The 21,478-nt window shown below is 44.3% G+C and overlaps 1 protein-coding gene across 1 annotated transcript; it reads left to right on the forward strand.

The window, feature by feature from the left end:
- Nucleotides 1–1,856: 1,856 nt before the first annotated feature.
- serpinh2 (serine (or cysteine) peptidase inhibitor, clade H, member 2) lies at nt 1,857–21,478 on the forward strand. Its single transcript, XM_030722512.1, has 5 exons — nt 1,857–1,952; nt 2,596–3,242; nt 8,769–8,861; nt 9,438–9,670; nt 20,247–21,478. The coding sequence occupies exons 2-5, from the start codon at nt 2,603–2,605 to the stop codon at nt 20,550–20,552; spliced, it is 1,272 nt and encodes a 423-aa protein (XP_030578372.1). The 5' UTR covers nt 1,857–1,952; nt 2,596–2,602; the 3' UTR covers nt 20,553–21,478.

Consider the following 21,478-nt stretch of genomic DNA (forward strand, 5'->3'; position numbering starts at 1 on the left):
CAGCAATTCCCCGGGGGCTCGTTTGACTGTGGGTGCAAGCCCTGGTTTTTATGAATAACCTGCCCTGTAATGTACGCTGCTGCTCATTACTGAAACGGCTGACTGTGATGCGATCCTGGGAGGTCTCAGGGGACGGGCGGTGTTCCCGTTGGTAGAGGTTACAACCTCTGTGGTTGCACCAATCAGCTCATCACCGCCGCCTTGTATCCTCAGCCTGTTGAGGGAGCTTCATCGGATATATGGGCAAAATGTGTGTGTGTCCCTGTAATGCACCTTCTTGTTAGCTGCAGATGTAGTTTGACATGCTGCTGTTTTCCTTTTTTTCATCGTGGATGCTCAATAATTAGATGATTGGTGTCTTATTTCTAAGGAAGTCTGATAACTAAGTGTCTCTGAGGGAAGTGCGTGTGTGTTTTCAAAAGAGACAGAGAGCAAGAGTGGCAGCGAGCAGAGTGCTCAGTGTGTGCTTGTACTTTCTGCTGTGAATGTGTTCCAGATAGTGGTGCTGATGGCTATCTTTCGGAGAGAGCTCTATTGATTTGGCTGGGGTAAATAATTGGTTGGGTCTACAAGCTGTCATGTTCGGCCTGATTGCTAAGCATTGGTGGTCTCAAGCAGTTATCTTCCTCCATATCCCTCCCTGATCCTCCTTAGTCTATCTCTATATTTATTGATTAGGACCCTATATGGTCATTCTCCATCCTTAACTTTGGGCAATAATCCCTGTGCCAAAGCACTGTTTACAAGTTATCTCCTCTCCACTCCTTGTAGTATTGTAGATGGAGGGCAGGTACAATTTAAGGAGGCGAAATGAGGAGACTGCAGAATGAGGACATTCAGAAGGGTCAGCTGTAACACAGACTTTCCTAGTCTGTCCCAGTTTTCCTTGACAGTAGACTATATTACTTCACCTACTGAAAAGTGAGGTGTGTGTCTGTGTGTGTGTGTGTGCAGGGGGCTTCCCTGGAAATTCAATTTCATGAACTTGAACTTAAAGCATAAAGAAAATAAACTGCCCCCCATAATTATCACACCAAAATAAGGTCAGATTTAACACATAATCACAAGAAGAAGAAAAAAAACAAAGAGAGAGAGAGAGAAAAACAATCAGACTGCCGGCGCTGCGGTCTATCTCCTGCGCAATGGGAGGGCTGGGTGTCAAGTTTGGGAGGCCCTGGACCACATGAGGCAGCCTCTCACGGGGTCACTGAGCTGAGGCGATGAGAAGACCATTAGCGACCCCGCTTGAGTGCCTTTGGGAACTACAACCCCCACTGAGCCAAGAACAAGAGAGTTTATTATCCAGGCAAACCCACAAAGCTTTCTTTTGAATACAGAAACGCCTCATTTGCTGCAACTGGTGGATTTTTGTTCATTTAGAAAAACCTGTACCGAGACCAGCACTGCATCCACATAATCCCTGAATGGTCCACGGGGAACGGCTGTAAAGTATCCCAACAATGTCTCAGTGATATTTAATTACGGTTTTTGTAAAGTATAAATGTGTCGTGCCGGCAAGTAAATAAATAAAAACAGTTAGCTAGTAGGACTGACATAAAGTGGTGAGGTTTAATGGCTTTAAAACACATTATACCAGTAGCTGCATGTTTCCATTAAATATGTAGTACACTGAGTTTAAATTGGATCACATGTCACTCTTAAACCACAAAAGACCTGCTTCATGGTTGGTTTTCACAGCGTGCTAGCCGTGCCCCCATTTTACACTTTTTATTTTAATGACAGCTGCTTGTTTAACTACACCTAAACAGCTCACAGCGGCTCTTTCCAGTGGAAGCCTGGAAGTTTCGGGAAAAAGCGGAAAGCTCACCGGGACGTGAAGTTGGGGGGGGGAGACGGTAAACTTCCTCTGCCACGTCCGAGCTCCCACTTCCTGTGGAGCTCAGCAGCGAGGACAGCGGCGGAGAGCGGGGACACACGTGAATTAATGAACGGTAAATGTGAATGAACGTGGCGTTTTCTTTCCTTTGTCTTCAAGAGCTTTTTTGGAAATGATTAGAGAATATAAGCTCAGCTAGACGGCAGATGTTTGCCGTCGCTTTTGTCGCACTTCGGCAAAAGTACTGTGAGGAGTTTTGATTATTATTATTTTTTTATTTTATTTTTTTTTATTTTTCTTTTGGAAGGCAAGATTGAAAATGCACACTTCCCCCTTTCATTCCCGTGTTCATTCCGAGGCTGAAAACTTCATCAACGTTAATTGTCACACATTGCTTTTTTTTTTTGCGCAGCGGGTGAGATAATAACCGTGTATCCAAGTGGGGAGGAATTTAGAAAATCAAGTTCTCGCTGCTGCGGCTCTGTAGGAGCAGTTTACACAAATGGCACTTTTACAGCAAAAAGGGAACCCTCGGGCTGTGTTTATATTGCTTTATCTCAACTATGAGTGTTGCAGTATGAGCTATTACAGTATTAAAAATCAGGTCAAAATATGTGCTATGAATAGAGGGTCTTTGCTTGCCTTGTAAATGAGAGGGGTGCATTCTCTTCATTCCTCTCACTGTTATGTATACACAGACAGATTATGTAGTGCAAGCAAATCCTCATACTGACTCCCCTTCCTGTGCTTTCCTCCAGAACTGCCATGCTGCCCAGACTCCCTTTCTGTCTCCTAATTTCTCTGCCAGTTCTCCTGGTGCAAGGGAGCGCCGCTAATTCATCCAAGAAGAGCCCCGATGCCCCAGCCAGCCCAGTACCTCACCCTCCACCTCCTCCTCAGGGTGACCCGACCTGGACCCTAGGTCTGCGGCTGTACCGGGCCCTCCGCTCTGACTCAAGCGCAGGAAATATCCTCTTCTCTCCTCTGCTGGTGGCCTCCTCGCTGGGAGCACTGGGGGAAGGTTCAGCTGGTAACACTGCCAGCCAGGTCCGAGATCTCCTCAAGCCACCGTCCCCCATCAAGGCGGGGACACAGGTTCTGGAACTTCTGTCCGAGGCATTGAAGAGCTTCGGTGAAGCTAACGGGACCAGCTTTCACCTGCGTGCGTCCTCAGCTGTGTTTTCAAAGCAGGTTCCTCCAGTCAACCAGGCCTTTGTGAAGCAGAGCCAGACTAGGTTCAGGGTGCAGCATCAGGCTCTGGGGAAAGGAGACACAAAGGCTGACCTGAAGCAGCTTCAGGATTGGGCTAAGGCTGGCCTTAGTGGACTGGAAGGGGCTCCTTTGGAGGCAGAAATCAAGGCTGGGGCTGGAGCTTTGATCCTAACAAGTGCAGTGCATTTCAAAGGTGTGTAGAAACAGTATTATTGTAAAGTAAATTAGTGCAGAGTTGTATGATTCGTCTGTGTGTTTAAAACGGTGACCCCAAAAATGAAGCAACTCTCTGTTTGAAATATTGAATAACTGAGTATCGGCTCAAGCGAGCGATGCTGAAAAGAAACTGGTGTGCTTTCTAGTTGTGAGCTACTGGATTCTATACTGCTGGGGTTGTTTCCTGATTTACATGAGAGTATGGTGTGCACCATTTTCAGTGATCACACAGCACACACAGTCTATACACCTCTTTGCTCGCTTCATAGTGTGCGCCCGCATTCCCACCTGTGTGCACTGTGCATCTGTGTGTGTGTGTGTGTGTGTGTGCATATACACATGCGTTGGACTCCAGCTGGTGGACACAGCAGATAAAGGATGATTCTGGGGTCTATCACTGAGAGCTTATTCATCTTCCATTGGGGGGTGATGTGTCATCTTAAATAATTGAGTAACAAGTGTCCAGACTCTCTCTCCCTCGATGTCGTGCCTAACATCTGTGCTTGGCGCGCTCCAAGTCTGCGGTGGCACAGCTTGGCTCAGCTCTGTTCTTTGTGACAGGCTGCAGTGGTGGAAAGTAGTCAATATTTCTGTACCAACGCAGTCAGTTAGAAGCTCCATCTGTGATTTAACAGTTGCATCCCAAAAACATATCCATCTAATCCTTATCTGAGGTTCATTATGGCATCCTAAACGTGCCAATAAATATTGCATTTTATTTTCAAGGGTCGGCAATATTTGTTCATCTAGACTTATCATGAGTCAGGGAAATGGCTTATTTTCCTTCTTCTTCTTCTTCTTTTTTTTTTCTTGTGATTCTGGAATTTAATCTACCATCTCCGCGTGTCTCAGAGCACAGCCAGCATTTGAATGCCTGCTGACGTAGATCCTCATTTTTGTTTGCGGTCTCCACAAAAGCTGATGATGATGTGTTAAATATATCCTTCTGTTTTGCTCGTTCTTTTCGCGGCGTTCGTCTCTGTTTTTGTGCTTTTGTCACTCTATCGCGTGTCTAATCTACCCCTGTCTCCTCTCCCTCTCTTCTTCCCACATGTCTCCTGTTCACATCCACCTTATCTGTGTCTATCTGCCTCCGTTCCTTCCCCCTTCCTCCTGCAGGTAGTCTTTTTTTATTAGGCGCAAGAAAGAAGAAGGCAAGGCTGCTGAAGTGAAAACGGGGTTGCCAGCAGATAGGCAACCCTTCAGAAATAACATTCCCTGACAGACTATACATTGATAAGCAATTTAATTAATTCTCTTTGTTTGATGTTTTTGACTTCATTACAAAATTAGTTTTTCTCTGAGCCCACCCTCATTGGTTGGTTCATTAATTTTGTGGAGCAAATATACAAATTAGATTATGCAGCAGATTGCAGCTACAAATTAGATTACGGAAAATTGGATTCCTTTAGTTTTGATTTATAATTTAAACGTGGTCAATACTTTGCTCCTCACTCTCACTCTTACTTCTGCTTTTGTTGTAATTTTTTTTTTTCCTTTTTGTTTTTCGATTCCAAGGTCTTAAGCAGTTGATAATGTGTTATTAATGTGATTTTCTTCTGAGGTCTTGGGTGTTCTTTTATTTTATTTTTGGCACTGAAAAGGCATCGCCTTCCGTCCCCATTTTTTTGTTTTGTTTCCCTCTTTTTTTTCCCTTCAGTTAATTATTTAAGGGAGAATTAAAAAGCTCTTTGCTGTCCCTCCTTCCTTGGTCTGTACAGAGCTTTCAAAGAAAAGGAAGGTCAGGGCCAATTAGTAGTGGAACATGTTTATAGCGGAGAGATGCGAAAAGCAAAGAGGACCAGAGAGAGGAAAATGGCAAAAGGGGGCTGATTCCTGGGTGGGAAGGGGCCGATGAAAAGCCGGGAAAGGGGTGGTGGGTGGTGGGTGGGGGGCAGTGATGGGTGAAAACTGAGAAAAGTAAAGAAAGAGAGGCCGGCCTGCTGAGAGACTGAAAGAGATCGACTGCCATAGTGGAGGGTTGTAAAAGGGCCTGCCCTGGGAGTTCCAGTCCATGCTGGTTAATTAATTCAGGCTTTGTTTTTACACTAGTGACAGCACAGGAAAATAATATTTAAAAATAAAAAACAGTAGAGTAAAACTTATACAAGATAATGTGACACCATTGGGGAACTTAAAAAAAGGCTTATTTAAACCCTAATAACAGCTTCTGAAGTGCCACAACTACACTTGATCAAAAGTTGATGAGGGCAGAGACAGAGCAGCTCCTGCACTGGATTCTCCACTGGATTCTGCTTTAGGTTAACAGTATGAATCAATGAGCATGCGAGCGCTGTGTGACTGTCTCATTGTTTATTGCTGATGGATATTAACAGGTTCAGATTTCAAGCCGTCTCTGGGCCGCTGTGCTGTACGCGTACGAGGAGGAGCAGGGCCGCTCCACAGAGCCACACACAGACATCAACAGACTCCGTCGTGCAGGCTGTTGAGGTCATTAGGCCCCCCCCCCCCCCCCCGCTTATTTTACATGCGTATACTGTGGAGAAAATTGTTCATCATGGTGACGTCGTTTCAGCAGCGTGGTTGCCACTTCAGGTAACCTTCAGCCCGGCCGTTTTTGGAATTCCAGTGCTATCGTATTTCCCAGGAAACCAACTGAATGTCTGTGATGTGCGCTAGCATGCCCGGAAGGGAGAGTCACATGTCTTTTTGCTGTGATTTGTGTTTGGCTGCAATCCAGTAGAGTCTGGTTGGCTTTTAGAAATGCCACCCATAGAGTTGAAACAATTAGGCAGGCAGTTATCAATTAAAAAAAAAAAAAAAAGAAGAAGCATGGATAATAGAAACACCAAGTGTGGTAATAAGGCCTAATGCTGAACAGTTTTGTAGTACATCTTCCTTGTCTCTGTAGCTTTCCAGTCTGAAGATAAAAGATCCAAATATCTTTAAGGTTCTCTATAATTCAGTTTGCATTATGGTTTTGTTGCCTTTATGATTATCGGTCACTAATTTTACTTATCCAGGATAAGTTCCAACCACCCCCAAGAACCTGAATGGATAAGTGGGTAAAAAAAAAAAATGGATAGATGAATTAGAAACATTTCATTTCACATTATAGGCTGTATGTTTCTTTTACTTTGTAATACCTTGGTAATGAAGTGATATTTTTCACCAAGGGTTTCCTTTCATATGACATACAGTACCAGTGTCCAAACCTTTGCCTGGTACTGTATACAAAACAACAACAATATAAGAACACATGGAGTGAAGTATCAGTGTGCTTTTTGTAGTCTGTCTTTAGGATGTTGTAGTTTCAGCACAGCAGACCTGTGTCACAATGTCCACCATTCCATTTTTAAGTTGGATTTTTCCTAACTGCTTATTCATTCTCCTTCACGTCTTTCCTTGAATTTACAGTGTTTATTTGCTATCAGGGAAAGGAGTCAAGGAAAAGTGATTAGGAAAAGAGATTAGGAGATAATGGACTTCACACCAGCAGATTCATTCATGATGGCTGCCTTATTCTTGTATATATAAGTGTTAAGCAACAGTGAGCTAACACAGTGACAGCGCTCTGACAAATATCCTTCTTACCTTATTTCATCTTGGTTATTGGTTATCAGCCAATCAAGCTTGATTAGTAAGGTGTGTCCACAGACTGCATGGTCACAGGGGACCATCACGGCAAAGCGTGTAATAGGCATGAAATGGGCACGTGTGGTAAATGGACTAGTTCTTATATAGTGCTTTTCTACTCTAGCTGAGCACTCTGAGCGCTTTATACAACATGGTTGCATTCACCCATTCCCACAAGCACTTCCTTCTACAGTTAAGTGCTTCCTATGTAGCATTCACACACATTCATACTCTGACGGTTGCATGGGAGAGCAACTTGGGGTTCAGTATCTTGCCCAAGGATACTTTGGTATGTAGACTAGAGCAGGAATCGAACTACAGACCTCGCGATTAGTAGATGACCTGCTCTACCTGGGGAGCCACCCCAAGTTGCAAGCTGCATGCTTAAGTTGCAATACAAGGGCGATAATTTATGTTAAAGCCAGCAAGTCGCTACCACCTTTTTCTTGATTAGCAGCCATTTCAGCTACTGCGCTACCAAGATTTCTTAAGAAAAAGATAAGATGAGACAGTAGGTGGAGGGAGGCCAAATGGAAATACATATCAGCCATCTAGCTTGTTGGCTTTAAATAAAATATGGCCCCCTGCTGGTACTGCAATGCAAACATGCAACTTGCATGCGTGTCCTTTTCACATCTATGACCAGCACAGCATGGTGTCCACACGGTGGGCCAACGTGTCTATTATAAAACACTAGAAAAACCACCTTTGCTCAGCAAAGTCTTCTCGGATGGGCCTGTTAGTCATACGTAATTGCAGTATTGTTTTTATTTATTTTTTTTATGCATATCTACAAATTTTATTTCTTGGGAACATGAGAACAAAATTGCACTAAATTGGACCCGGTGTGATTCGGCAGAAGCAGTTGCATTTTTGTCTTGTTTTTCTTACTGAAACCCAGTACAGAGTGTGTGTTTATCTTAGCAGTGTGCAGGAGTGTTTTCACTAAATCACACCGAGGATGATTTTTTTTTTTCCTGTGGCATCTGTCATTGTGGCTTAAGATATGTGTATGAGAGGTATATCTTTCTGACTTTAGGTAAATTATGGGGCACTTTGTCTTGTATTTATCTCTCTTTAAAGTTCCCAGCTTGTAGATGTCACCTTGTGCTCTGGGGAGCTACAGTCTGTTTTTTTTTTTTTTTTTTTCTTCCCCTCTTCAGTTTAGATGAATTAAAAACAGTACGAGCAAAAGACGACTCTGCACGCCGTTTTTAATAGAGGTGCTTAATAATAAAACCAAGCAATCAGTCTCCAGGCTTTCATGTTGGCAATTGAGGCATTTCATTTTTTTTTTGGCCTCCTTGAACCTTAGCTTTGTGTGACGACAGCATTGACCTTTTCAAATGATTTATCAATAATGAGAATCATCATTGGTTATAGCCCTAGCCGGCCTCAGGTGTCATTCACAAAGAGTGCAGTAGGTACGAGTCATAATCTGTCGACCTCTACGCCCCGTCCAGTGTCCCCTGCTCTATTGAACGTACCGGCGGCTTTGAGAATGTGTTGTGAGGTTATTACAACAGTAATTCCTCCACTCTTAGCTCCTCTTAAATTGACAGCTGTCGGGGGGGGGGGGGGGGGGGGGGGGGGGGGGGGGGGGGTTAGCAAGGCCAAGTGGGATGTGTTGAACACTGAATAGAAGGCAGTAGCCTTAAGGTCTTCATAACTGTTTCAATATAGCACTCCCAACTCAAAGCATTCAGAAGAGTAGACATTTTGTAATGGGCAGTACTTATAGAAGATTCATGAGCAGTATCAGCCAGCATCACTGCATGTGTATTTTATGAACATGGCATTGTTTAACCTGTTGTTCACTTTTTCACCTGCTTCATTGATTCCCACCACCCCCATGAAGCTCACCTATATAAAGCATGCTGTATTTAAAACTTTTTTTTTTTTCCAGGGCTGTGGGAGAGAGAGTTCAGTGAGCATAAAGCAGATCGGCGTACCTTCTTGGGGAAGAAATACACCAAAGTGGTGATGATGCACAGAGCAGGTAAAAAAAAAAAAAAAGACTACACACAGTCTGTCACTGCTGTACTCCTGCCAGGAAATAAATGCAGCGAAAAGGAATGAAGCTCTAAAAGGGACTGAACATCTGTAAGGTCCAATCTGCTTCCCTCCAATTTATCAGTGTGTACCTAATGATTTATTTAGCACATTTTCCATATTTTATGCATTGTCGTAGAACAACGAGGCTGTGATAATGGTTACGAGATGTCGAATAGATGCATATTCTTTTTAATTTCATTCATGAGAGAGAGTCGCGCGGCGGTAGTTTGTCATTGTCCCGTCGCAGGTTGCGTTTACTTTCTGTTTGAAGCTAAAGTAACTCCAGGCTGCCCTCTGAATTCAGTCCATAGGGGCAGGTGAGAGTAAGGTGGCTCTGAGTGGCTGCAGTGACACAGCTGAAAAAGCAGCTCTGAACTAACTTCCAAGAGAACTGCTGTAAAGAGCTTCTACATTAAACTACTCCTGAAAAGAAACTGTCACGTTACAGCTCTGCTTCTCTCCTTGACTCTCTGATCTTTGCTCAAGTCTTTGCCTGCCCCCTGCTGTCCCCCTCCTGCAGGTTTGTACCGGTTCTATGAAGACACTGACAACATGGTGCAAGTTCTGGAGGCCCCTCTGTGGGGAGGCAAGGCCAGAGTCGTGCTCTTGCTGCCCTTTCACGTCGAAAATCTGGCTAGGTTGGAAAAGCTGCTGACCCTGGAGTTGCTGTCCAAGTGGCTGGAGAAGGCCAGTGTAACCAGTGTGGCCATATCTCTGCCCAAGGCGAACATCACGTGCACGCTCAGTCTGCAGGTTAGTTCAGCAACCTTTGCTTTCGGTGAGATCTCTGACTGACTGCACTGGTGGTGACATAAAAAGACGTCTCACTCTGCAGCTTGCATTGTCATACACTGCTCAAAAAAATTTAAAGGAACACTTTTTAATCAGAGTATAGCATCAAGTCAATTAAACTCTTGGAATATTGAACTGGTCAGTTAAGTAGCAGAGGGGGTTCAGTTTCAGCACTGCCAGAGCCCTACAAAATGACCTCCAGTAGGCCACTGGTGTGAATGTGTCCGACCAAACAATCAGAAACAGACTTCATTAGGGTGGTCTCAGGGCCTCACGTCCTCTAGTGGGCCATGTCTTCACTTCCCGGCACCGTGGGGCCCAGTTGGCATTTGCCATAGGATACCAGAATTTTCAGGTCCACCACTGGCGCCCTGTGCTTTTCACAGATGAGACCAGGATCACCCTGAGCACATGCGACAGACGTGACAGGGTCTGGAGAAGCCGTGGAGAACGTTATGCTGCCTGTAACATCGTTCAGCGTGACTGGTTTGGTGGTGGGTCAGTGGTGGTCTGAGGAGGCATATCCATGACGGGACACACAGACCTCTACAGGCTAGGCAATGGCACCCTGACTGCCATTAGGTAATACAATGAAATCCTTGGAGCCATCGTCAGACCCTACGCTGGTGCAGTGGGTCCTGAGTGACGATGCGCGGCCTCATGTAGTATGCATGCAGTTCCTGGAGGATGAAGGAATTGATACCACTGACTGGCCCCCCACACTCACCTGACCTAAATCCAATGGAACACCTCTGACTTTATGTTTCTGTCCATCTGACACCGCCAGGTTGCACCTCAGACTCTCCAGGAGCTCAATGATGCTCTGGTCCAGATCTGGGAGGAGATCCCCCAGGACACCATCTGTTGCCTCATTAGGTGCATGCCCTGATGTTGTCAGGCACGCATACAAGCACGTGGGGACCGCACAAACCACTGAGTACCATTTTGAATTGCAATGAAATCTTGGCAAAAGTACAACAGGCTAGACCATTGTGTCACTTTGACTTTCGAGGCGTCTTTGAATTCAGCCCACTGCAGGTTGAACATTTCCAATAAATGATGTGGAATAATTTCATTCCTAACATATTACCCAGTCCATATCAATATTAGATATCCAGCATGATTTTTTTTTTTTTCCCCATTGAGATTTGATGTGTTTTCAAAGTGTTCCTTTAAATTTTTTTTAGCAGTATCTGCCTGCTCTGAAGTGCTTAACAGTGCTGATAGAAGATTGAGTTAATCTTATTTTTTCGAAACACGTTGTGGAGTCCTGCTGACATCTTGTACCGTTTCTGGGTCATGTCTTGAAGAGGCATGGGTTGGCTTGGGTAGTATTTTTTTTTCTTTCAATCTTCCTGACTTTTCACAAGGATATTTTGGTAAGTTACTGTATTTTTTTGTGTTTTATTTATTTTTTATTATAAAAAATAGTGCAAAAAAGCTTACTTGCTGTTGATAGATGTCATTGTTGGTATGGATTATAAATGATTACCAAGGCTAGTCGACATCAGTAATACTCCTTTGGTAAGCTAATAATTCACCACTTCACTGTTAGTTGGATTTAGGCTGAGTTAGAATAAATTGGCTGGAGAAATGCATAATCATATTCAGTGCAAGCATGCAGAGGTTAACCTACAAGGAAAGAAGGCTGCTGATGCTCCTACTGCTAATGTTAGCCATTTTTAGACTAGGTAGCAGTTTAGCGGTGGTACTTTTAATTTCAGTTTAAGTGGTTCCAAATTTAGGAGATCGAGAGGACTGGGGTGCTTTTTAAGTTCAAAGTTCAGTAGAGTGGCAGCCGCTCAGCTTTTTCAAAATGTAGTTGAATTTGTCACAGTGGATCCCTGCCCGCAGCTCCCACTGTAGTTTCTTCTCCCATTCATTTCCTATATCTGCACACTGCGCCGTGCGATGCGGTCATCATTCTCATTGCTTTCTTTGCCTGCTTTATCCTCCTCTCTGGATTTTCCACATCTCTTCATTATTCCCTGCTTTTGTTTTGGCCAGTCTTCCTGCCTTACACTCTTCCTATCTATCTGCCCTTTTCTCACACGTCTCAGCATCTCCTCTCACCCTGTTCTTGTCTTCCCGCTCTTCCTCCGTGTTATGCTGTTTCTTGCTTTCATTTCCTCCTCTTTCCTTCTTCTTCCATCCTGAACTTGTGACCACTGTGTATTGTCTAGTTTTCTACCTTCTTCTTCCACTGCTTCTTTTAGTGCTCTCAGTAACTGAAGCAATAGCGTGGCTTCCTGTTCCCAGCTCAGTGCAGACTTCGACTAAGGTGAGTTCAAATGTCAGTCCTTTTTCACTTTTCTCTTCTCTCTCGAGGTGAAAGGTGCCCAGCTGCACAGATAGCACTGGGCCCTAACAGCCTTCAAGCAGTGAATCAAACCTTTGCTGCTCGGGGGCTAAGAGGGGCCTGAGGATGACCGTGACCTGTACCTCCTCTGTGGGGTCCCAGAGCCTCCCACAGGCTTTTTTTTGCAAGAGCACAAAGGTTATGCCACAGCCCAGCTGGTAATGTGGATCTCTGCTCCTGCGACTCCCAGGGCAAGCAGGTAACTGGTCTGAGTCATGAGAAGAGAAGAGAATAGGACAGCCAGGCGGGCAGGAAGCAGCTTAGTGGCATCTGATGCTAATGTGAGTGCGCTGGGGTTGTTAAGGTTCAAACAGGCCAAAGTGGAGGCTGTGTTGGCTGCTGACTGGGAGGTTCGAGAGTTGTCAGGCTGGTGGAAGAGCACATATTTGACCAGGCCACAAGGTTCTGTAACAGCGACGAGGGAACGCACAAGCTGCTGGAATCACACCTTCAGACACATCCTGCTGAGAGGGTCATAGTGGAAAGAAAGTTTTGTGCTCGAGGTTATGGAATTGAAATTATTTACAGTCATAGTTCCACACGTTAACTTTTACACTTTTCATTTTTCTTTGTGAAATATTGTTCCGCTTAATTATGTTCCAAACACAATTTTACATGTGACATCACGTGATTACTAAATCTGACACAGATTTTTCTTTACGGCTCTGAACTGTTAGGCTGATTTAAAAAAAAAAAAAAGAGAGAGAGGTGTTGGATTACCAGCAGAAACAGGAAACAGTTACAGAGCAGAGATTCTTAATTCACAGATTATCTTTGGCAAAGCACAGAAACTAGCTTGTGGCAAACAGCCAGTTCAGTTGTGCTCTGCCATTACTTACAGAGTTATTGACAGCTGACAGAGCCTTTCAAGGGAGACGTTTGCCATTTAAACTACAAAAGCTATGTTCAGCACTGGCTCAGAACGACAGGCTGCTACAGGAATGTTTTGTACCTTAGCGAGAAATGGAGGAGAAAGGAATTTGCAAACTTTTTCATAGATACGTGCAGGCTTGCTGTCATTAAGCAAAGCATGAAGAAGGTTAACAAGAATAAAGGGAGAACTGGCATTTAAGACTCTTAACGCTGGACTTTTCTAGTACTCACCATTCCCCACCAGTAAGATTAAGAAGTATTTAATTTGTACCTCATATTATTTGCACAGATCTGTCCTATACTGGGACTGGATCTGTTAAGACTTGTCTTCAGCCTGATCTTTTTCCAGTCTCTAACTTCATACATACTACACCAGAGTTGTTATTTCAGAACCAAAGAATTTGGCCAGTACAGTGTCTTGGATTTTGAAACTTGATATGCTGCAGAGCAAGCCACATTATCGGTGAGATAACAAACACGCACGGCAGAAACATGTTTGAGAGGTGCAGTTCTGTGACTCCTGTTAGCTGAGGTAAAGCCTGTGGCTCAAAGCAGCCACACCTCTAATTTTAACACTCTGCGTTATCGGAGTGGATGGAAAACTTCTCAGTCCCAGTACTGTTGACATGAATTGGGAAACTGGTTTTTAGAGACCAAAAACCTTGTTGAACCAGGGTGTACACGTGCTAGTTTCATGGCTAATGCTGGGCATTTTAACATGGGAGTTTATGGAGATTTACTCTCCTAGAGTTGACCTCAAGTGGCCATTAGAGGAACAGCAGTTTTTGGCACTGGAGCCCTCGAGGTTGCCACTTGGTTTGTGTTCAGTGTGACTACACCCAGAGAGCAGCTGATAATACAACACTTGCAGGTGAGCTAGAAAGACATAGTAACAGGAAAAAAAGAGAGAGAGAGAGAGAGAGAGGTTAGTTGAAGCTGACAGGTGCAGAGGCATGCCAGTAAAACCCATTTCCCCAGGGCAGGGTACACCGACTGCAACCTTTTACAATGTCCTCTCCATATGTATGCTGTAACCTCATCGTGCACTGATGAAACCCACTTTGCCCTCTTTCTAGTTTAGCAAACATCTCTGTAGAGCTGTGCTACCATGTTATTCCACTAGCCATGCCCTGAAGAACAAGCTTTTGACATTAACATTGTCAGGACACTCGGGGGAGGAGGCTGTAATCTAGAACTAAAGCTTGAAATGACTCCTTTTGACACGCCTGTGACTTTCCCATGGAAAGAGCAGAAAACATACTGTTGCACAAATCCTCTTTTGTCTCTGCAAGGGGGGGGGGGGGGGGGGGTGGCAGTCAGGAAAAAAAAACCTTTTACTCTTTTAAAAAACTAAAAGTAGCTGTACAGTGTTCTCAATATGCAACCTAATTATGGGTTGAGCACATTTTGGCCCCGTTTGTCTGACTCGTGACGAGTTGTCTTCCTCTATTTGTTCTCTCTCAAAAAAAAAAAAGTTTGTTTGAGAAGTCATTATGAAGGGCTGAAGCTCTGAACGAGCCCTCTGCCCGCTCTAATCGTGTTGCGTCTGTTTTCCCAAACCCTCTGGCCAGTGACAGTGCCACATCTTCGCTCACAATAATTTTTCCAACTGGGTCATCCAAATAATTGCTCATCACCGTGTGTTAAGGCTGTTTACCACTTTGTCAGTGCCACGGATGGCCGTGGAATCCTTAGATTAGAGGGCAGCATCTGGAAAAACAGACCATCTTGGTAGTGTCTGTATGTGCCTCAGCCCTTTATCATGCGTGCGTAGCAAATAAGCACAAACAAAAATCACGCACCTCTGACTCACACTCGGCGGATTTGCCACATAGAAAGGCATCCATTCGCTCCTTAACCCTCAGTCCTCCCCATTGTATCAGTCACAGGGATCTAAATCCTTTTTGTAGGTCAGACATGTGCTTCTTATAAGCCATCACAAAGCGACTGCACCTTGGCTTCACTGACCTAAATAGGAGCGATACTGGCCGGGCGAGTAAGCAGGAGAGGTGGAAGAGAATGAGTGGGATCGGTGATTGCCTGGGGATAAGGTGGAAAGTATATGAAGATCTATACATAGCCAGAAAGTGTGGAATTTCTCTTCCTTTCTGTCTCGTTGTTGTTGGTGGTTTTCCTCTGGTGAAGAATAGGACTGTGACGGGGTCTGTAGCCAGAGATGGAGAACCCTCTTAACAAGCCTTGCCCAGAGGTCACAGAATAAACCACCCTCATCCCTCTCTCTCTGATCCACTGCTGACCGGGCCACACACACTCACTAATGGCCAAACTTGAGCTCTTCTGTGGGTATATCTCCAAGTGGTGACTAAGACATATGAGTGTTCACTAGAGAGCTCACTCAGTCATGGATAATGAGGTCAAAAGGCCATCAAATATTTACAAGAGCGCACTCTGCAGTATACAGTGTCGAGGGGCAGCTGTTTTAGCACAGCTACCATAGCCCTGCATCATATGAATTAATCAGATGTGTTTCATGGCCATTAGTTAAACATCTCGCTGAAAGCTAAGGCTTTGTTTTCCCTTTTTTTTCCCTCCCTGGTAAAATGGTCTCATAGAATAAAGAGCTGCTCATGTGTCTATGTGAATGAGACACAAAGCGTATTGACCGTGCATAAGAGGTAAAAGCCCATGTAAATAAGATACCAGTAGGAGTGATGCTGATGAGACCTTAATAAAGAGATGGTGAGGCTTTGAAGCCTCAAGAGAGCTGATAATGTGTGGAAAAGAAAAGGCTTTCTTTAAAGCCTGCTTCAAATGTGTCCATGAAATGCACCTGTGATGATGCCAGGGCCACACACTGCATGCTGTTTAGGGCAGCACTGAATTAGGCAGAACATGTTTGTGGTTGTTCAGGTGGCAGGATCTTTAGAGTCATTTGACAGCTGTAAAGCCAGAGAGAGAGCATGAGATGTAAACTGTGCACGAGGAGTGGAGCTGGGGCTCTTTTTACCCGTAGTTTGTTATGGTGGTGGGGCTGATTGTGGTCACGATGTGACCAACATGATTGATTGGACCAGGGTAGACCTAATTCATTCACTGGTGTTTAAAGGGCAAAGCGACAGTCACACAGTGTATAGTGAGGTGTTTTCAAGGGGATCTATTAGGTTCATTTCCAGCTCCTTATTTTCATAATTGGACTTGGAAATATTCTTGTTTATCTACTTTGCCCTGGAGCGGCCTCTCGGTTCATCCTCTGTCTGAGACAAGCCATTTCAGCTCCTGTCTCTTTAATGCCACCCTGCCTTTAAAGCAGCTTTCTTCAGATTGGTTGCCCCCTGAAGGTCTGGATAGCAGACTGATGGGGCTTCTGTGCTCACAGCCAGAAATGACCATGTTAAAAGTCCACTCTCAGAGCCAAGAGTAGAAAAAACTACAACAGGCTGAATACTGAGACAGTGATTATATGGACTAAATACTGGGCCACACCTCTAAATCTTTGAATTTGGGCATTTTCAGTCCCATTCCCACAGGTGTATAAAATCCAGCACCTAGCCATGCAGCCTTCCTCTGCAAACACTTGTGAAAAAAATGGGTTGCATGTTGCTTGTCAGTTTCTTCCCTCATAGATAGTCTACTGTCAGCTGTAAGTCACATTATTGCAAAGTGGGAGCATTGAGGGGCCACAGCAACTCATCCGGAGTTGCAGTTAGAGATCGGGGTCGCCGATCTCGCTGTAGGTGGCCCGGTGCCTTTGTCCATACACTGTACACTGACCTCATTATTTGAAACATAATATGAGCATCCACCATCCTAACAGTATATATAAAGAAGGTAACTTTGGCTGCTCCCTTATTTCCCAAGGGGTCGCCACAGTGGATGGATCTGCATGACTTGATTTGGCACAGATTTGATGCCAGATGCCCATCCAGACACAACCCTCCCATTTAGCTTGGGACACGCGCGTCCCTGCCTGAACCAACCTTCCTGAACCACCTTGAACCGTGGATCATTTGTGTGTAAGGCAAATGTATTAACCACATGGAGCCGCTGTATTTTAACAGTATAATATATGATAGAAAATACATTTTTTTGTGTATTATTTGTTTATTTTAGTATTGTCGCCTTTATTGCAGTTTATAGAGCTGAGCCAAGAAGGAAACAAAAGCAGAGAGAGGAGGATGATGTGCCAAAAAAAAAAAAATAAATAAATAAAAAGCACTCCAGCTGACACTGTTCATGTAGCATGTGCTTTAACAATTCCACTACTTGATATGTAAAGAAAAATGGAATCACTGCCATACTGTGGGAGAAAGTGTAAAAGACCACGTGAAAGATACTGAGGAACGGTAAAATTAGAAATGAAATAATCCACTAATGAATGGCTGACTGACAGAAAATGAATGCAAGTATTTTGATAGCTAATTAATCATTTCAGTGATTATTATGACAAACAATTGCTCGTGCCAGTTTCTCATTTATTAGGATTTCAGCTTCGTCTCTGCACTTTTAGACTTACTGTTGTAGTGGTTTGGAGAAATAATAGTGAATAGTGAACCCCATTATTTCTCTATGTTCTAACATTTTTAGAGCCAGTGATGAAAGCTGTTGGTTTAGTACAAAGTAAATTAGATTGCGCTGTAAGAATTATTTTATTATCCAGTGCGTCAGGTTTTGTCCAGAGACATGGATCGGATGTTCATCCTCACTCTTGCCTGCCCTTGCTCTTGCTTGCCTTTACTCCACTAATTGCTGTGATAATTAACAAAAGATGCTGTTTTTGGAAAAACTTAAAATAAATAAATAAATAAATAAATCTTCGATTTTGCAGGATTAGCAGGGAAACAATGGAAACTAGTTTTTGGGGTGTATTATTTAGTTTCTGATAGCTACAGTATGCAGTTCACAGACATAAAAGGTCACAAGAAAATAAGAATTTGTGGTGAATACACTCAGCACTACAAACAAAACCACTTGTTTTCTCCATTTTAACCGTCGAGGGAAAACATCGCCATGCTGCTGGAAATCGTCTTTGTGTGTGGTGTGAAGTCTTCATAGATTTTAATCATCTTAAGGTCTTTTCCCAAGTTCAGATCACATCATTTGCATACAACAGCTGAGAAGAGCACTGTCTAGCAGCAGTCTCCCTTTTGATCTTTTCTCTTTTTCTCATGTTTTTTCTCTTTAACATCGTCATTATTAAAGCTGCTCTGCTTTTTTTTTTTTTATTATTAAAAAAACCATGTGCAGGGACTGCTCACTCACAGATAGAGCTGTAACATGTCCATGGCTGCCACAACCTGTCCCCTTTAAAACCCCCACAGGTACACCCGACAAGATTCTTAGTGGGCTCAACCATTGAGGTGAAATAATGTGATGCTGAGTGTTGCACGCCTGAGGGTTGAGGCCATGCTACCTCAGGCCTGGTCAGACTGCACTGCTGTAGGTGAAGGTAGCCCCTACCATACAAACACACACACACACAAACATACTTAGATGAAATCTCCAGCTGACAATGCCTGTGGCTCCCACTCGCAGACAAATAGCTCGTTGATGCTGTGCACGAGGCATCAGCAGTCCACCCAGTGCTGTTCCATCTAAGATTCATGCGGTGCGTCCGAGAGAAAGGGCAGCCAAAGAGCATGTCCCAGAGGTTTTTCTCCCCCCCGTATAATGCAGTGCCACACCTCTGCAGCGTACAAGGTCTCTGTGGGCTCCTTTGACATGCCTGGTTCTCATTGTGCTGCCACCGGGTCCCTAATATTTATTTATTTATTTATTTTACTTTGCAGCTTAAAAATATTAGCCCATCTTTTGTTTGGCTAGCAAAAGTACGAGAGTCAGAGAAGAAGGCCAGATCATGTGGGGTTTGCTTGTATATATTTATATGCTTCATAATGTCATCTTTAGACCAAGTGAGCGATCGCAGGAGAAAGGACGGGCATGAGTGACAGAGAGAGACGCTGGCTTTAGTCTGATAGCTTCTTTTTAAAGAACTGGGGGGGGGGGGGCTTGAAACGATCTCCAGTGGAGATTTAAAAGTTGCAAGACCATCGTATTGGGGGGGTGGGGGGTGAGCAGGCCTATCTGAGAAGGAGAAGGATGAGGTGGGGAACAAGACTTGAGTTAGGAAGAGAATGGGATAAATAGAAGCACGTGGGGCAGATGAGGGATGGGGACGCTTGGCAAGTGGCAGAGCTGCAGAGGAAGACAGTGATGTAGTGGAACGGTGTGGAAAAATAGAAGAGTGGAGGAATAATGGATGAGGACAATAGAAGTGCATTAGAGAAGGAGGTGCTGCTCGTGTCTCCGTGGACACGGATGCATGAAAACACTAGAGTGGGAGTGACAGATGCCTACAACTCTATATACATCCACTTATTTTGTGTTTAGGTTTAACCTGACATGATCAGGGTAATTTCCTTAGCTTTTAAACAGAAAAGCGGGCATTCTACATGGTTTATTACAGTGGTCTATTAGGCTGTGGTTTTTAAGATGCAAGCAGAAACCATGTGGTTTTGGTTCAGTGAGGGAGCACCCACAGAACATCCAGATGATTTACTGTTGTTGTCTGCCAGTAAAAGACATTTCCAATAAGGAGTTTAGTCAGCTAAGGTTTAAAGAATGCTAGAAAACAATACCGTCACCCGCCCACCTCCCCTGCAGATATTCTGGAGCCGTGGCCTCGCACGCATCCACACACGGGTCCACACAGCCGCACGTTCACACCCACACCATGCTCTCATCTGGCCCTTGCAGAAGCCTGTCACTGTGAGTGGCCCTCTGCCATGGGAGGATAAACTACCTGTCATGACGACGACTTTCTGTGGAATTCATATCAGAGGCAAAACAAAGGAGGTGCCGAGGTCACGGGGCATCACTCTTAAATTATTCATCCTTTGCTTCCTCCTTCCGTCTCCTCTCTGCCTGTCGCCCACTTTGTTCTGCCAGCTCACAACAAGGGCAACTGTCAGCCTCTTTCCTATCTCAAATTTTTGGGATATAAAGTAAATAAATATCATGCAAGTAAAAAAAAAAAAACTTTTTGAAAAGTTACTCATTGAGTATTTTTAAATGTATGTTTACGTGTAAGTTAATCACATTGCAAGGTTTGGTTAGGACACTGCTTGTCCCAAACTTCTGAATGTCACAGCGTCATGAAATTTTAAAATATGCTTTCCCTCCCACTCCTTGTTTGGTCCCCTTGCGTGCATAATTGATCAGCGTTCTGGCAGCTGCACTTGCACAACGTCTCTATGTAGGGTGGCACCACACTTTGAGGGAACTTACTCAAATCAGTCCATAAAGTTTTGGGTTGTTTTTTTGTTTGTTTGTTTTCTCCAATTCCAGAAACAGTTGTTTGCTCTGGGCTTGACCGATGCCTGGGACCAGACGTTGGCTGATTTCTCTGGGGTGTCGGACAAGAGCAAAGGAAAGATTCACCTTGGTGGGGTCCTCCACTGGGCTTCCCTGGAGCTGGCTGCTCAGGCAGGGAAAGAAGATGCTGATCTAGAGGAGGAGCACATTGATAAGCCCAAGTTGTTCTACACTGATCACCCCTTCATTTTCTTTGTTAGAGACAGCACTACCGGAGCCCTGCTGCTGATGGGAGCTCTGGACCACGCAGAGGGGGAGGCGTTCCATGATGAACTGTAGCATCCTCCTGTGCTCTCCTTCTTTTTCTTATCTTTCGTGTTGCTTTCCTTTTCGCATCCCCTCTCAAAGACTGCACACCCCGGTTTCTGAGTCGAGACATTGTCATTCACTGTAGCACACTATCACATCAGACTACGTCTGGCTGTCATACTTTGACACCGCGTAGTCTCACACTGACTGACACCGACACCACCATACCCGACAGAGTCACACACGCATAGCATCACCAACATGGCATATAGAGCAAAAATACTGTACAAGACATTACTAAAGTTGACGGATACAGCAAAAACACTAACTTTGAGAGACTCCCTGCTGCCACACACACACACAAGGACTCAGTGATCAAGTCAACACAATGCAAGAAGATGACAAGCATGACAAACAAGGGTGCACTGACAAACACTAACACGGCGACAAGTACAAGTGGTTATACTGACACAACACTTAGTTGAACCAACAAAGAACCAACAAACAGAAACTCGCAGTGACACTTGAAACTTCCCTGTCAGGGCAGGTGTGTGCGTGTGTGTTTGTGTGGTGACCGACAGATCAAGGATGCCCCTGTGGCCGCTCTCTGAGCTGGCAAGGACCTATGGCGGGGTCCCCAGGGCTGCATCCAAGGAAGACTGATGGTTCAGCCAAGTGCTTATTGATGAGCCAGCTTAATGCTAATGACTGTAATGCGTTACAACGCTTGTCAACAACACGGAGAGGACGGGGAACCTTTTAATCTCTTAATGCCATCAGGGATCAATGACACCATTATGCTGTTGGAAACAAACAAGACTGACATCGCTTGATGTGACTGGAACAACTTAATATTTAGAAAGGCTCCAGCAGTCTCATGAGTTATCAATGTTCATTTGAATTTCTTTTTTTTTTTTATAACTGTGTTGAATAAAGGGCAAGTTTTTTTTCAAAAA

The sequence above is a fragment of the Archocentrus centrarchus genome (genome assembly GCF_007364275.1).
Source record: "Archocentrus centrarchus isolate MPI-CPG fArcCen1 chromosome 18 unlocalized genomic scaffold, fArcCen1 scaffold_23_ctg1, whole genome shotgun sequence".
NCBI classification, from domain to species: domain Eukaryota; kingdom Metazoa; phylum Chordata; class Actinopteri; order Cichliformes; family Cichlidae; genus Archocentrus; species Archocentrus centrarchus.

Coding starts and splice junctions, on each gene's coding strand:
- serpinh2 (XM_030722512.1), top strand. CDS start 2,603: ATGCTGCCCAGACTCCCTTTCTGTCTCCTAATTTCTCTGCCAGTTCTC. Junction 3,243..8,768: donor AAGTGCAGTGCATTTCAAAG/GTGTGTAGAAAC, acceptor TTTTTTTTCCAG/GGCTGTGGGAGAGAGAGTTC. Junction 9,671..20,246: donor CGTGCACGCTCAGTCTGCAG/GTTAGTTCAGCA, acceptor CTCCAATTCCAG/AAACAGTTGTTTGCTCTGGG.